We start from the raw sequence: 16,618 nt of genomic DNA on the forward strand, positions 1-16,618 counted from the left end.
TTTCTTCCCAAGGAGACTGAGTTCCACATTGATGTGGTTGAAGTCCCTCCGGAGGGTTCCTCTGGGGCCCTTCACAATAACTGTGCGTCCTTTCAGAGTGATGTTGACATTTTCTGGAATGTCGACTGTCTGATTGCTAAGAATGGTCTTCATTCTTGCTGGAGATGCGGCAAAGAGGGTTTATTAGTTCTAATATGCATCTGATAATCACAAATCCAGCCTGGGGAGATGGCTCAGTAGAATAAGCGCTTGCCTGGCAAGCACAGGGTCCTGAGTTCAATCCCCGGTACTGCAAAAACAAACAAACCTGCTTTTCCTTTGATAATCACAAACCAACTGAAGAAAGAAAACAGATCTTTTTAGGTACCTTCTTGTCTTCCATGAAAATTTTTAGGGTCTTGTATGCAAGCCTACAACCTTGACGTAAACCACCAAACTCCTTCACTGAGCTCTCACAGCTTGAGGAAAAGACCAAACCCAGCAGGGCACCCCGGGGCATACCTATAATCTCAGAACCCTAGGAGATTGAGGCAGAAAGATGATAAATTTGAGCCACACCTGAGCAATTTAGAGACATAGTGAGACTCTGCCTCAAAATAAAAAATTAAAAAGCTTGAGCATAAACCTAATACAAACACCCTAGGTTCAAGTCTCAGTGAAAAAAAAAAAAAAAAAAAAAAGGCAAAATCCATTCTAGGGCAAGAGAACTATGGACTGGGCATGATGGCGCTTGTCTGTAATCCCAGCCTTTGGGAGGCTGAGGCAGGAGGAATGCCAAGAGTCTGAGGTCAGTCTGGGCTACACAGTGAGCTCAATAATGACAGTGTATCTCAAAACACTAAAAAATTAATTGATTAATTAATTAATTTAAAAAGACAGATTTGGACTTAACTACAAAAGATCAGAAGCATAAGAAACTGTACCACAACTTACAGTTAACCATCCTCACCAAGGTAGGAGGAACACAATCCAGCTAAGGCATTTTTAAGAACTGAGGCAAAACCAGGCATTTTGGAGCGGGTCGGGGTGGTAGCAGCACAGTGGCCAAGGGCCTGGGAGGTGCTGGGACCTCCACTGCTGTCACCTACTTATCCCCATGCCCCTGTGTCTAGAAAGATGAGGACAGTGCAGGGGCCCTGGTTGTCCCACGGGACTTTAGAAGTGAACTTCCCATGTGCAGGCAAAGACGCCAGTTCTAGGCTGCGTGGGCAGCAGCCCAGCCGTCCCGCACTGCGAGGCAGCCCCGCATGGCACCGGGGGCCCAGCTCGGGCCCGAGGCTCCTGCATCCGGAACTACAGTGGGGCTGGTCCTAGAAGGCTCCCACACACCAAAACTACATTCCTCTTCTTAGGGTTACTCCATTCCAAAAGGTCAATATGTATTTTGCGAACAAAGGAGTTGTGTTTTACGAACAGCCTTTTACAATTTTTAAAAAATTAATGGCCTACAAATAGCTCAACGGATTAAAGCGCCTGTTTAGGCAGACACATAGGCCAGGAGTTTGATGCCCCGCCTGGCCTGCCGCGCTGGCCCCGCCCCCGGGGCGCACTGAGAGAGCAATTGAGACTGAGCTTGGTGACACGCGCCTGTAATCCCAGCTCTTGGGAGGCTGTAAACAGGAGGATCACTACGAGTCCAATCTAGTAGTGAGATCCTGTATACCCTGTGCATGCTGTCCTAAATACAAACAAACAAACAAAAAACCAAATGAATAGCCTAAGTTATTTAACAATTAGTATTAACACTACTATTTCCTGGCAATCACAAAGTAGCATTTCATGATCTAAAATGAACACAATCCAACACTCTGAGGATCCCTCCCAATAAGGAGAGCTCCATAGCTGTGGAGAACAGGCGTGGGTACACCCTGTCAACAATGGCTAAGGCCACGCACACTGAAAGGATAGCCTCGGGGCTGGGCACGGCAAAACCCTCTGCAGGTTCGAGGCCAGCCTGGGCTCTGGAGTGAGTTCAGGGCCAACCTGAGCTACGTGGTGAAACCGGGCTGCAAACTGAGTAGCCAGGACAACACTTATATACCAGGTTGTCTTTGCAGAATTTACATGTATTTTGTTAAATTATGTTGGTTATGTTCTTTAAAAATCCTGATATGAATGCACACCCAACGTAAGTCAAGCAAGGTCTAGAATTGGTCAAGAACTGGTCAAGAGGGGCTGGTGAGATGGCTCAGTGGTCTAAAGCACCTACTTAGAACAAGCTTAGCAAAGCACAGGGACCACACGGTTCGATCCCCCAGCACCACATGCCAGCCAGTCCCACCCCCTGGTGGGCTGAGCTGGCCACACACACACACACACACAATAAATAAATAAATAAATAAATAAATAAATAAATGTTTAAAAAAAAAAAAAGAACTGGTCAAGAAAAGGTCAAGAACTGGTGTAGAATTACTTGGAGACTAAACTGCCTGGCAAAATAGAATTTAACACTACTGTTTGCTGATAGTAGAAAATATGATGTACAGAAAAGAAAGATCTAGTTAACTTTTTAAAAAGCATCACTCATTCAGGTCTCATATTTCCAAAAGTGCACAAGAATGCGTCTCCCCGGGGATTGGCGGACAGGAAATTGAGAAGGGAAGACCTGAGGAACATACCACTAAGGAACTGCGTAGAGCATTATTTCTCTTTCTCCTCTGCTTCTCTGATCCTCCCCTACCCTCCTCTCCCCTTCTCCCTCCTTCCTCCTCTCTCTCTTTCTTTCTCCCTCTGATCCTGCAGACTGAACCCAGCACCTCCACCATGCCAGGCAAGTGCTCTACCATTGAGCTATATCCTCTGCCCTGGTTAAATTCTGATTTCAGACAGGGTCTTCTTAAATTACCCAAGCTGGACTTGGACTTGTAAGTCTCCTGCCTCAGCCTCCCAAGTAACAGATTGTAGATGTAAACCAACACACCCAGGATATTTCATTTTTCATTGCCTGTTCCTTCATTTCTCTAACCAACAAACATTCATTATGTGTTTTCTATGCCGTAGCAGAAGTGATTAAAGATGTATAAAAATTATTTCGGACTATAGTAGTTCTTAGAATCAAGGAGCAAAAAAACAGAGGAACTCTACTAGCTGTCATGTGTGGCTGAAAGGTACGGGTGTGCTTAGGGCTGTGAGGCTAGAAAGGAGTAGCGGTGGGTGCAGAGGGCTGCGGAGACCTCATCAGGACAGCCGGGGTGGAGGTGGTGGCTTCTGGAACTTAGTCTCGAAGGGCTAGAATTGAGGAGGGTGACCAAGACAGGTGAGACACTGTCAATATCTAGAAAGAACGCTTTGTTGTTGTGGGGGTAGTGGTGGTGGTTCTAGTGATTGAACCCAGGGTCTCGACACTGAACCACGCCTCCCAGCCCATTTTTTATATTTTGAAACAGGGTCTTACTATGTTGCCAAGATTGGATTTAAGCTCATTAGCCTCCTGCTTCAGCTTTCCAGAGTGCTGGAACTACAGGTGTGTGATACCTTTTTCCTCTTTGGCCTCCCATTTGGGAGGCTGAGGCAGGAGGACTGTTACAAGTTCAAGGCCAGCCTGGACTACACAGTGAGCCCTAAGCCAACCCCAAGCTACATAGGGAGACCCCATCTCAACAAGCCAATAAGTGAATAAAGTGCTTTCTTTAAATATCCCATTCAGACTATTAGGGACGTTGGTATATTTAACAAAGGGCAGAACCCCACATGAACATATACACAGAGAAACAACAAAGATTTGTCCGAAAGAGTAGTACCCTCTTCTTCCTCCAGCCAGGTTTGGGGTGTTATATACCGCTACACCCAAAAGTTAAGAATGAGCTAATTTGGGCATTGTGAGCTCTCTTGGTGGCATACTCTCCCTCTAAAGAATATACTTCTTTTCCTACATTTAATACCTTTAATAAATGTAAAATCTCACCACCTTTTGCACTTGTTTTGAGCAATTCTTTGTTTAGCACACCAGGAACCTGGAAAGCATCCCTGAGAAGAGTAAAGCCCTCTCCACCCGAGTAACACAATCTAGGTGAGCCAGCCGGGAGGCCCCATGATGCACAAGGAGGAAAACACCCTACGATCACCCCTCCACCTCCAGATCTCTCTTCACCACCAGCCTACATCCTCCAGGTTGCCACTGAAGGAGTCATGTGTGGCCCCGCACAGTACTGTGTGAGTCCAGGAACTAGGAAACTGGGAACTAGGTACAGAACAGCAGACTACAGTATGCTATTGTTTTTCAGTTAGATTTTTTTTTTTCTACCAAGGATAAAGCCAACTCCACTTGAACCATCCGAGGGACAGGACCATCCAAAGGAATAAGGCTACTCCTGCAAACCTCCAGAAGACCTTAGACCCCTCTTCATAAAGCAAGACTCCAGTACTACTGCAAATATAGGTCTTTCTAAGTTCATCCCATGAGCTACAACATCTCGAGGTGTCTGAAGCTACCCACCAGGTAGGGCCAGCAGCTCCTTGCAGTCAGAGGGAGCTATATGAAGACAGACACTGCCACACAGCCACCCACTAGGAACCATGAAGACTTATGTCTCCCAGGGGAAAACGAGGCAGGAGATTAGGCACGGCTAGCTGACTGGGCATGGAGGCGCGGCCTGTCTGTCAGAGATTTAGAACATGTGTGCCCAATCCCTGCCCCTGGGACCAGTCAGATAATAGCTTCGGTTCTTCTGGCATGAAATCAAGCAGGTTTTTGGTAGGATGGCCTAGATCTGATGGCCGCATGAGGATACAAAAGGCAGCCCCATCAGCCTCACTGCCACTGTGAGCTCTCTCAGTGCTCAACTGCACAGTGGCCTCTTCCTACCTTTCTTTAGCCTATGCACATTCTGCAGAGAATACTTCTTTTCCCACATTTAAGAAATATAAAGTCTCTAAGGTCAATTAAGACTCAGGACATATGAGAACTTGTACTGTAACGTCATGTACCTCGGTAGTGTCCCAAATTTTCTGATCAAGAAGATTATGGGGCCAAAGAGGAAAGTGATCGATGATGTAGAGTGGGCCTAAGGAGAGTCACATGGGGAGAAGACACTCTCTCAGGCTTTCACAGAGAGCACATTGGCCAAGCAATGGCTGTGACTCATCCACATGGCTGCACTGACAAAGGTTCTACAATCTGAGGTACAGGATCTCAGGATAAATCCTGAGGGGATTTCACTGACCTTCTCAGACCAAAAAGCTACAACTCTTGTTGCACAGGTCCTGCTTTACCTTGGTCTTAACCATCCAGTAGAAAAGTATGAAGATGAAATATAAGAAATAAAACCATGCTGTTAAGTTGAGCTGTGGGGGACTCATGTCAATAATTTCTGACATTGCCAGTTAAACAGAAGACCCAATGCTATTATGGGCTACTGGACTCCTTTAGAATATTTTGCTGAGTTTACACACCTATAATATTCAATAACGGAACTTAGAAAAAATGGGGTACACCAATGAATGTCCATTCTGTATCTGTGTATTCAAAGAGGTTGGGATAGATATATAGTTGCATTCTCTTAATGAATAGAATGATTTGTTCTAATGGTGTTTGTAAATAGGATCACAAGTCCGCATCTTGTACAGCAATTAACCACTAAGATGAATATATGCAGTGTATTATTTGTTGAAACTGTACTTCCGATTTGATTTGAAACAGTCTCATTGCTATCTGTTTATCAATAAAACTTTGAAAAAAAAAAGAAATATAAAGTCTCACACAAAAAAAACAAGCAAACTCATCTTTAGGCCCCCAAAATGAAATCTGACCAATGCATTAATTATGAAGTTATACATACAGTTGAGTACAGTAAGATATCACCTGGGTCTGCAGCCATTCAAAACAGAGAGAATGCCCAGCATGGTGGCACATGCCTGTAATCCCAGCACTCAGGAGGCTGAGCCAGGAGGATCACCATGAGTTTGAGGTCAGCCTGGGCTACACAGTGAGTTCAGGACCAGCATGAACTACTATCTCAAAAAGATAGCAAGACTCTATCTCAAAAAGAAAAGAAAAAAAGAAGAATGAAAAGGAAAAAATAATCAAACTAAACAATGTACTCAGCCTCATACAGCAATTCCTCAGTTCACAAATGCTTTTATGAAAAACAATTTTGGTACAAATAGAAGCATTTGGCAAAACTCTGGTTCTGTTTGATGACTTTACGTTAGTGACAAACATGATTGCAGACCAACACGAATGGGCCCATCTTTTCCAGAATTGAGGAATGAATTAAGTCTGTGAACCAAGATAGCACCGTAACACTACAAGAACTTCAGGGAGAATTCATATTTGCAAGGCTCCATGAGGTTTCCCACCTGAAGTCTGCTGTACAAAGCCCTGTAATGTGTGAGCCTGTTGATTTCTTGTTTAGAACTAGGGATTGAACTCAGGCCCTTGCACTTGCCAGGGAAGCGCTTATTCCACTAAGCCGTCTTCCCAGGCCCAATTAGGGTCACTGTCTTCTGCTCCTTTTGTTTCTGCTTGTAGGCTATGGAGATTCCTGCTCTAGCCCCATACCCTGCTCTCTGCCATGATGGCCTGCTTCTTACCCTGACAGCTATTCAAAGAAGTTCTCTTCAATGGATACTGTTTATACTACAGATTTTATCCATCATTTCTCATCATTATTGTGAATCATAGAAATCTAATTCCCTCGGAACTGCAAAAGAAAAAAAAAAAAACCACTAATGTTAGGCTGCAATGCTTTCCTCTTACTTTTGGGTAAAATTTTGTAAAATCAGCACCAATGAGGAGCTGATGAAATTGGAAACTCTTGGAGTAAAGGGACTCACAGGTCTTGACAACTGAACAGGACTTTCTAACTTGGGACCAGTCTGTGACACTTGCACAATTTACTGCTGAGAATACATGCTATTTGCTTAAATACTTAAGTGTTGAAGTACTGAATTTCTCAAAACTTTTTTACATATCACTTTTTCCCATTGAAAGGTAATCACAGAAAAATGGATAACCTTATGAGTAGAGAGAAAAAAAAGAGGTCCTGAAACTAAAACCACAAATGCCAGACACATATGGATGCCAACTAGGTCTCCCACACCCTGAATGCCACCTAGGTCTCCCACACCCTGTAGAGGTGAGTGGGAATCCAGCACTGAGCTCCATTTCACTGTATCCTGAACCCTCCTTCCTTCGGTCTCCTGGGGCACCTTTGGTGAGCGCAGTGCTTCCCAGAGTTGCTCTGGCACTGAGAGAATCGGAGCCCCTGGGCAGGGGATCCCGTGTCATAAATTTAAATGCACAGCTCAGGGAGCTGATGTTTGCTTAAAAACCATGCAAATTATATCCTGTAAATTGAATGGGACAAAAAAAGCATTGTTCTAGAATACGATTGATCTTTTTAGCGATTGCACCCATTATGTGCTGGTCTATGCATGCAGGTGCACCTAAAATACCTATTAACAGTTTAAGATCTTAATTCTAAATACTCTTGAGCAAGCAACATCTCATAGACCAAAACACAGATGATTGAATGTCTTAGAGAATCTATTCCATGGAAACATGCTAACCTTATCAACTAAATTTCACTTTCATTTGAAAGGGAAAATAGCTATTACAACTGCTATGTAAAAGTGCCAATCGATAAACTGTCTAGGTAAGAAAAGTTTCAATCGCTATGGCAACAACAATTTTGACAATGGCAATTGTTCAAAGGTGTATTTACACCCTCTGGTAAAACAACAAAATGATATTTTCAAGACAGAAAGACCTTTTAAAACCAATCAGAAGAAGGTTTTCTTTTCTTTTCTTTCTTTCTTTCTTTTTTTTTTTTTTTTAAAGGGGACATTGAAAAGAACAGCCCCAAATAAACGGAACGACTGCTATGTTCACAGAGCTAAGTGGTGGCACAGCAGTGACGCTCAGCTGCCCCAAGTGCCTGTTGAACACCAGCTAATTCCAGGGCTCGTTAGCATCCCGTGACCTGAGCAAGTTCTATACTAGATGTCAGATCAACCAACACTAAGCCTCGCATCTCTGCCTGAGTTTCACAGGTTCCTCATGCAACAAATACATATCTGCTGAGCTACCAAACCCTCTCCTGGCTTAGAGTTTGCTATAAAACAGCACAAATACTATTTAATAATAGTGAATAAAAAATAAAATTGTTTTTAAAAGGCACTAATTGCTCAGGGGTGGGAATGTGGCAATGCCTAATATTTAGCAGACAAACTGGTCTAGAATTACTTGGAGACTAAACACCAGTGTCTTTTGTCTAGTGCAGGTTACGATCCTAACGCAACCAACTGCTCTCTTTCTGGAAGAGCACTGAACCCAGAATTACAGATGCACCAAATGCAAATGCCGGGGCCAGAGGAGCAGGAAAGTATCAAGCAAGATCTGCTCAACAACACTAAGTTAACATCTTGTGAATTAAGACAGCCATATGCTTTGTCTCTGTGAGTTAAAAAAAGCACGCTTGATTGTTAAGCCTCTCTGCAGAATATGCCTGGCTTCTGCATTTTAAACACAGCTTATGGGAGTGCTGTGTTAGGAGAACAAAATCGTATCATCTGGGCTTTCTTGGTCTAGGTAGCACAAACCCCAAACTGAGAAAGGCACAACCAGGCAAGACCATTTTCTGTGTAGACATCATTCACCAGGAACCTTTATCATTCGAAGCAGCATCCTGGCCCACAGAAGCAGCAGCAGCAGCAGCCACGGATCACCCCGCTCAGCGACTGCTGGTGGGAGATGTAGTCCGAGGTGACGCGCCATGCGCCATGCCCAGGCTCTCTTAGCTCATGACTAAGTGTGTTCAGAACAGTTCTGCTACACTGACACATCTGTGTCAATAAGCTGGGATTTTTTTCTCCCCCAAACCCACAAAACAGATAATTATCCACCTACCATAGGAGGAGGAGAGCAGTACATGTTTCAAATTTTTTCAGTGCTTTCAGAAAGCACACCCATAATTTTAGAAAACACCAATTACAATGGGGACAGCTTGAGATGCTACTCCTGACAAGTCCCTGCAAGCTGGTATTTTAGAGCAGTGAGGTCACAACCACCTTTTTTCCCCCAGCTGCTTTCAAAGGCTTCAGGAGTCTGAATGTTTATAGGCAAACATACATAAGGTAGATTATATTAAACAGTACTAATCCTGAACCACAGGACATTTTCTACCAAGTGGGACAACCACACAACAGGAAGACCTCAGATTGAAAAATGTCCCTCCAGGGGCCAGGGAGATGGCTCAGTGGAATAAGCGCCTCCCTGGCAAGCGCAAGGGCCAGAGTTTAATGGCCTGTTCAGCCAAAATAAAAAAAAAAAAAAAAAGAAAGAAAGAAAAATGCCCAGCAATGTAATTTGATTTGCAGAAAATGGTTTAGTAGTCCTAACTGGACCTCCTAAAAGACAAAGATACTTGTTTTTCATACTTAGATTTTAAAGCTTCCTATAAACAGGCAAAGTAGGGGCTGGGGAGATAGCTCAGCAGTCTAAGCACCTGCCTGGCAAGAGCAAGCACTCAGGTTTGATCCCAGGTACCTCATGCCCTGCTGGTCCTAAAGTGGGCATGGTGGCGCATGCCTATAATCCCAGTGCTGGGGAGCCTGAGACAGAAGAATAATGCATAGTGAGATCCTATATCAAATACACAAATAAAATTAAATCAGGCAAACTAACAGGTTTGCTTTTGTGGGGGATACATGTTACCAGGCAGGTAAAAAGGATCCTTTCCACCTCTCAAGATGAGCAAGCTGTCTTCAGCATGGACAGCTGACTTACAGTACCTTGCAAATCAGAAAGCTTCAAGGGCTTCACATGATTCACTGGAACTGGACTCTAACTGTCGGGTCCTATTATTACCCAGCCCTGACAAGCCCATCACTCTCTCCTTTTATAAGGCTTCTTGCTAGGGCAGGCCAGCAGCCACAGCACTCTGCACAGCACCAGACAGCAGCATGGGGAAAGGACTGGCAGCGGGGCAACCAGCGCTGGAGCATGGAAATGCCTCACCAGGCCCAGTCACAGGGCTCCCTTGGGCAGGGGGCTTGCTTTGCTGCCCTGCTGCCTGAGGCCTGGGCTCCTTCCCAGCAGCACAGAACAGTTAGGTCTAACAGCAAGCAATCATTTGCACTGAAATGAGAAGTGAAGAAGGGGTTCCCAGGGCTGTGTATGCCTAGGACTGAAATGTCACATTGGCCATTCTTAAAATTGTACAATTTGGGGGCTGGGGAGATGGCTCAGTGGAATAAGCGCTTCCCTGGCAAGCACAACGGCCTGAGTTCAATTCCCGGTTCCACCAAAAAAAAAAAAAAAAAAAAGGTACAATTATTAAAAAGCCTCTCTTCCCCACTATTTTAGGAAATTGATCATTTTACATTTTAAGCAGTCTCCGCTCACCCTTTTCTCCTGGACTGAATCCAGGGCTTTGCCCTGAGCCCCAGCCCCAGTCCTGCTTAGCACAGAAGCCAGTCTTGCTGCAGCCACGGTCAGGGAAGCCCAGAGCCTCCGGTTCCAGGCTGAGCAGGACTGGGAGAGCCGAGCAGAGAGAGCAGTGCAGGCCTGTGCCCTGAGGCTGGGGTGAGCTGGAAGTGACGGCTGGAGTGCCAAGAAGGAGCCCAGCCCTTCCCTTCAGGATCACCACCACACCAGGGTCTTCACAAGTCACGCAATGCCTAACCTCTCCTGGAACTCGAAATCCTCCTCCTAAATCCTCGGCCACAGGTGCGCACCACGCCTGGCTTCCCCTCTCTTGGCACCAGTAATACAACAGCCTTCTCTATCTGCTTTCCAATCCTTGGGCAAAACATTTAAAAATGCACTGAAATATTCCCTGCGTTAATCCAAACGCGAAGCCTCGAGACAGTTGGAGGGAGAAAAACAAGGACACACAAAAGACAAACCGAAGCTAGCGAACTACAAAAGAAATAGGAAGTGAAACCGCACCGCCCGGGAATCTTAGCTCACTTTTTGCTCTCTTTTTACACTGTGGAGCTGAAAGACAAACATTAAACATTTTTCTCCTTAGAAATCTGAAACTAATCTGATGGTGGGGAAAACCAGGCTCAGAAGCGAGGCTCTTTTCAGAGGCTGCCAGGCGTCACATCCCATTTCCTCAGCTCCCGCGGGCTTCCTGGGTCGGCGTGGTGCACACGCGCGCGCACAAACACACACACACGAGCGTGTCCTGTTCTAGCACGCGTGGCGCACACTCGTGACCCCCATCACGAACGCACGCGAGCTTCTCTTCCCTTTTTAACACTGGGAGGGCTCCGCGTGCAGGATGGAGAGGCCACCGCGTTGGGACGTCGGCGCGGGACTGTCGCCCTCACCCAGCGTGGACCCGGGCCTGCGTGGACCCGCGAAGTGGCCCAGCCCTCGCCCTGGCCTGGCCCGTTACCTGCACCTGGGCTCTGGGGGTCGCGGGCAGCCGCAGCCGCCCGCGCGCCAGCATCCTGTCTGGTCCCGCGCAAGATCCGAAGAGGAGCGGGCGGGACCGAGGGCGTGTCCACACGAGCCACCGAGGCCGCGCCCTATCGCTCGGTCCTCCTGCTCCACCGGCCCCCTGCACCGCCGGGTGGGGACAGCGCCTGGGACGACTGGGCGGGAAGGCTGAAACAGGAGGGTGTCCGCTGGCCCCACCGGGGCCGCAGGTGTGCATGTGGCTTGGTCCGACTCTGGGCTGACCCCTCCCTCTGAGGAACCGGTTTTTCCTTTGAAACGCATTTTAGCTGGAGGAGGTAAAGAACCGGAACTCAGTCTTCTTAACAGCAGGAAACCGACGTTTTGCTTGGAGACTTTTGTTTCTAAAAAGAAGCGGAAAAGGAAAGCGTCCCAAGCAAGCTTTCACCCTGCTCTGCAAAAGGACTGTGAGGTGACACCCGACCGCCCAGTTATTTTCAGTTTTAGAGAAGCAACATTTTGCACGTAAGGCGGACGCTCCACGGTCACAGTAGGAGTAGGGGGAGCCTTCGCGCTATGTCCCCAGCCTTTTTCGGGTTATTTCGCTAAAATATCTGGGATAGTCTACTTGTTGTTTGTCTAGAATGCAGATTTTACTGGGAATCCTGAATTCTTATTTGCTGATTGTGGAAGAGGGTTGGTGTAGTTGGCAAACACTGCAACAAGTGGGAACTCTCTCCCCGCGGTGACCCCTCCCGGCCTGAACCCAGAGGACGACGCTTCTGCTGGGGTAAAGACTAAGCAGGGAAACCGCAGCAAACATCTGGCCTCACCTGCCTTTAGCTTCTTGCTTTTCCTTGGCTGTAGAATAAACGCCTCTCTTTCAGGAGTTGCTGCCTGCCCGGAGCATCCCACCAAAGGCTGAGAGACAGGCAGGGGGCGCCGGGCCTGCAATCTCAGCACTCTGGGAGACGGAGTAACTATGGGATTGCAAGTTTCAAGCCCAGCCTGGGGAACTTGGTGACTTGTCTCAAAATAAGTAAAAATATTTGAAAGGGGGTGTGAGTGGAGTTGTAGTTCAGTGTCAAGGGCCTGGACTCAATGCCAACTACAGCACAACATAAAACATCAAATAAAGAAAACTGATTGACAGCTGTGTGCTAGCACCTGTATTTCAGACTGCAATTGCCTGGTCAACAGCAGGAGCACAGTAAACATGAAATTCACATGAAGTGAAAGTACTTTCCAGTACTCTTCCATTCTGTGAGCAAGGGCTCCAAAGGAAAGAGAACAGCTGGGTCGGGAAGGAGGGAGGCTGAGAGAGGAAACACAGTCTCCACAAAGGCTGGGCCAGTAGAGCTCTGTGAGAGCTGCTGGATATGCAGAGGGAAGAGACAAAGCTACTCCCACCCTGCGGCACCCGAGGAAGACTCTGGTGTCCAGTGAGCTTGACCACAGTGTGCATTTGATGTAAATTTGTAGTTTATAAATGCTACTACAGGGGCTGGGCATGGTGGCGCACACCGGCAACCCCAGGACTCCAAAGGCTGGGGCACAAGGATCAAATTGAGTTCAAGGCCAGTCTGAACTACATAGCAAGACTATGCCTGGAAAACCAAACAGTAAATAAATTCTACTTACACATTATAGCCTTTCACATTTGAATCTGATTTCACTTTTTTTAAAAAGCTTTTTTGATGTATAATTTATATAATTTTTGCACATTAAAGATGTACACAATTCTGGGGCTGGTGAGATGGCTCAGTGGTCTAAAGCACCTACTTAGAACAAGCTAAGCTAAGTAAAGCACAGGGACCGTGGTTCAATCCCCCAGCACCACATGCCAGCCAGCCCCGCCCCCTGGTGGGCTGAGCTGGCCACACACACACACAAAATAAATATTAAAAAAAAAAAAAAAAAAAAAAGATGTACACAATTCTTAGCAAATTAAGTTACACTGTATTGACCCACTCAGGGGCACCAAGGGAGATTTTCGAGGGTAAGGTCCGAAGGTTGCAGAACACAGGGGTGAAAGACATTAGCAAAAATAGCAGGCAGCATGGAGCAGGGCAGAACACAAGGGTCTAAGAGGGCAAGAGCTTCCTGCATCTTTACTGTAGAATTCTATTTATTTATTTGGTACAGGGTCTGGCTACACAGCTCAGACTCTTAGTGATCCTCCTGTCTCAGCCTCCTCAGTGCTGGGATTACAGGCGTGCATCACCACACCCCATTTCAGTGGCTGGCGTAGGCCCAGCATGGCATATGATACCAGAGATTGAACTCAGGTCCTTGTGCTTGCTAGGCAGGCATTTAGACCACTGAGCTATCTCCCTCGTCCTATCGTAGAATTCTTATACAGGTTGTTACTTCATGTTTGCATTCTTACACAGTGCTGTAACCAATGCATGCATGTTTCCCTGTGCTAAGGTTACATAACTGTGCCCCACTGCATGCCTTCACTAGACAAGTGGGGTCAATTCCTCAGGTGTCCTTAGTTGCCCCTGAGCTGTGAAGCAGCCTAAGTGATTCTCCACAGAACATAAATGCTGCAATCCAATTTAGAACCTTACCCATAACCCCCGAAAGCTCCCTTGGGTTGCTTTGCACTGTGCCTGGTGTTGTCTGTCCCTCTAGGTTAGCATTCTCCCGGCACCTCCTATGAACAGAATCATACTGCTCTTTTTAAGCTCCTTCCTGTACCTGTTTCGGATGTCTCCCCAGTCCTGCGCCCTGCCTCCAGTGCGGAGCAGGGCACAGGTACTTCCTGCCAGGATACAGCGTTTCCACCTGTCCAGCTCCTACTCAGCCCAGCCACATCTGCTTTACGTTTCTTGCTGTCTCCTCCTTCCTGCAAGCAGACTTCATTTTCATTGTTGCTTGAAAGCAGGTGCTGCACAGACCGCTCTGAAGAGTCCCAAAGCCCAGCACCTGCCCTTGGCCGCCTGAGTCACTGAGAGAGTGGGCCTCTACTGGAGTGCAAAGGCATGCTGAGAGCCCCCAAGCAGGCAGGTGCCCGCGCTGCCAAAGCTCTGCGTCTCAGGAGCATTCCTTGAGAAGGGACAGACAGATGACAGACGATGGGCGGGGCAGCACAGTTGATCCACTGTGCAATTGCTGAAGCCTCTGCCTCAGCGTTCTCCGCTGGAAGACAGTGTGTTCCCTCGCTTCCAAGTTAGTGATATTTCTACAAACAGAATTTTAAAAGCACTGTCTCTCCCCCCAGCCAGCCTCTGTCACACACTGTCTGTCCCCCCAGCCAGCCTCTCTCACACACTCTCACGCAGGAAGCTTCAGGGCCAGGCCTTGTAGAGAGCAGCCAGGGCAGGTGGGGCTGGAGCTGTATGGTGTGGGCCGGCTGGGTGCTTTCATGTAGCTCGAGGCCTTCTCAGGCCTGCTTATCACTAGCCGTGCCTGCTCCATCCTGCTGGACCAGCTTACTCGACACTGTCCACAAGCAGAGGTTGGTTTTACTCTTCGAAGCAACAAGACAGGAAAACCTGAAACAGATGGTGGGGATATAAAATAACAGAAAGGATCAAAACCTGTAATGCCTTTTCCCCCCCAGTACCAGAGACTGAACCCAGGCCTTTTTATTTTTTATTTTGATACAGGGTGTCAGCAAGTCAACAAGTTGCCGGAAGGGACTTGAACTTTTGATCTTCCTGCCTTGGCTCCCAGAGGCTGGGATTCCAGGTGTGCACCACCATGCCCAGCTAAGGCAAGTCTTAAGAGTTGTTTGTATCAGTCAAGGAAAAACTGCCCAAAACTGGATACAAAAAAGAAACTTTGAATAGAGGAACAGTTATAGACTGAGACAATGCTCTGTGATCTGCCTGGAAAAAGGCCACAGGAAGCAGAACTTCAGTTTTGAAACTGTCTTATTGCTATTTTTTTCTTAATAAAATTAATGAAAAAAAAAGCTAAGACCTCTTTCATGCGGCACCGTTTTAGCTATTTTATACAGACTTTTCTGAAGCATCAAAGCAGAAGGGAAGCTGTTCAACTCACTTAATAAAACTATCATGCCACCAGCAAGATTAAGTGAGCACCATGACAGCAAACTTGGATCGCTGTCATCGCAGTACATGAAACAGACCCTAAACACAGCACGAGCAGACAGAACTCAGCACTGTAAGACAGGAACAATCCAACAGGGATTCCTACTCTAAACATCTTCCCTAAACTGTGCCACAGGCTGGTCTGCTGTCTTTCTCCAGCGCCCATGCATCTCCTTGTGTCAGAGCAAAGCCTCATAGCTTTATTTACAGCAAAGCTTGAAGTGTCACCAGCACCCCAAGGCTGAAGCAGGAGGTTAGCCAAGAGTTTGAGGCCAGCCTGAACTATACGAGACGAGATCCTGTTTCAAATGAAAACAGCAGCAAACTAGAAAGTAGCAGCACACATGCTGCGGTGGGTGGTCGTGCAGGGAAGCTCTGCTGGAGAGTGCTGAGTGAGAGGGTGAGCTTGGACTCTATGCACAGCCTGGAGGGACCCTAGGCAGGAACAGGTGACTGAGCAGAACAAAGGCGACAGCAGAACTACTGTGGCCCAGGGGGCACCTTGCAGGAAGAACTTGCCTTAGCAGGGGAAGGGATAGGCTGACCTCAAGGGATACCAGCCCTGAGGGAAGAAAGGAATCAGCCAAATGTGGAGAGATGTGTTCATAGCCACAGCCACAGCCTGTTCAAAGGCTCAGCAGTGTAAGAGCTCATAACTTCCTATTAATCAAGATGCCAGGGCTGGAGAGATGGCTCAGTGGTCTAAAGCACCTACTTAGAACAAGCTTGGCAAAGCACAGGGACCACGGTTCTATCCCCCAGCACCACATGCCAGCCAGCTGCGCCCCCTGGTGGGCTGAGCTGCCCCCCCAATAAATAAATGTTAAAAAAAAATTAAAAAAAAAAAAGATGCCAGAGCCAGGCATGGTAGGGTATGCCTGTATTTCTTGTAGTCTGGGAGGCTGAGGCAGGAAGATTGCAAGTTTCCACCCAGCCTGGGCAACTCTGAGACTTAGCCAGACCCTGCCTCAAAATAAAAAATGAATTTACAAAAGGGCTCGAAGGTCCAGCTAAATAGCTCAGCGGATTAAAGCACCTGAAAACAGGCACAGGGGCTGGCGGGTTCAATCCCTGGGCCTGCTGTGCTGGCCCTGACCCCGGGGCTCACTGAGACAGCAATTGAGACTGGGTGAGGTGGCACATGCCTGTAATCCCAGCTCTTGGGAGGCAGATCCCTATAAGTCTGATTTAGTAGTGAGACCCTGAACAC

The 16,618-nt window shown here is 47.1% G+C and overlaps 1 protein-coding gene across 2 annotated transcripts in view; it reads right to left on the reverse strand.

The window, feature by feature from the left end:
- The window catches only part of Mcub (mitochondrial calcium uniporter dominant negative beta subunit), a 105,772-nt gene extending 90,952 nt beyond the window's left edge, over positions 1–14,820 (reverse strand). The window contains exons 1-2 of one of the 2 annotated variants that reach the window (XM_023710063.1): positions 14,177–14,820; positions 11,346–11,676 (exon numbers count right to left, since the gene is read on the reverse strand). In XM_023710063.1, coding sequence (XP_023565831.1) covers positions 11,346–11,606 — 261 coding nt within the window. In that variant the 5' untranslated portion in view covers positions 11,607–11,676; positions 14,177–14,820. Of the gene's footprint in view, positions 1–11,345; positions 12,867–14,176 lie in introns of those variants that run through there. The other variant, XM_023710062.1, reaches the window with a different exon arrangement.
- Positions 14,821–16,618: the final 1,798 nt, after the last annotated feature.

The sequence above is a fragment of the Octodon degus genome, unplaced genomic scaffold (genome assembly GCF_000260255.1).
Source record: "Octodon degus isolate 3935 unplaced genomic scaffold, OctDeg1.0 scaffold00016, whole genome shotgun sequence".
Lineage (NCBI taxonomy): Eukaryota > Metazoa > Chordata > Mammalia > Rodentia > Octodontidae > Octodon > Octodon degus.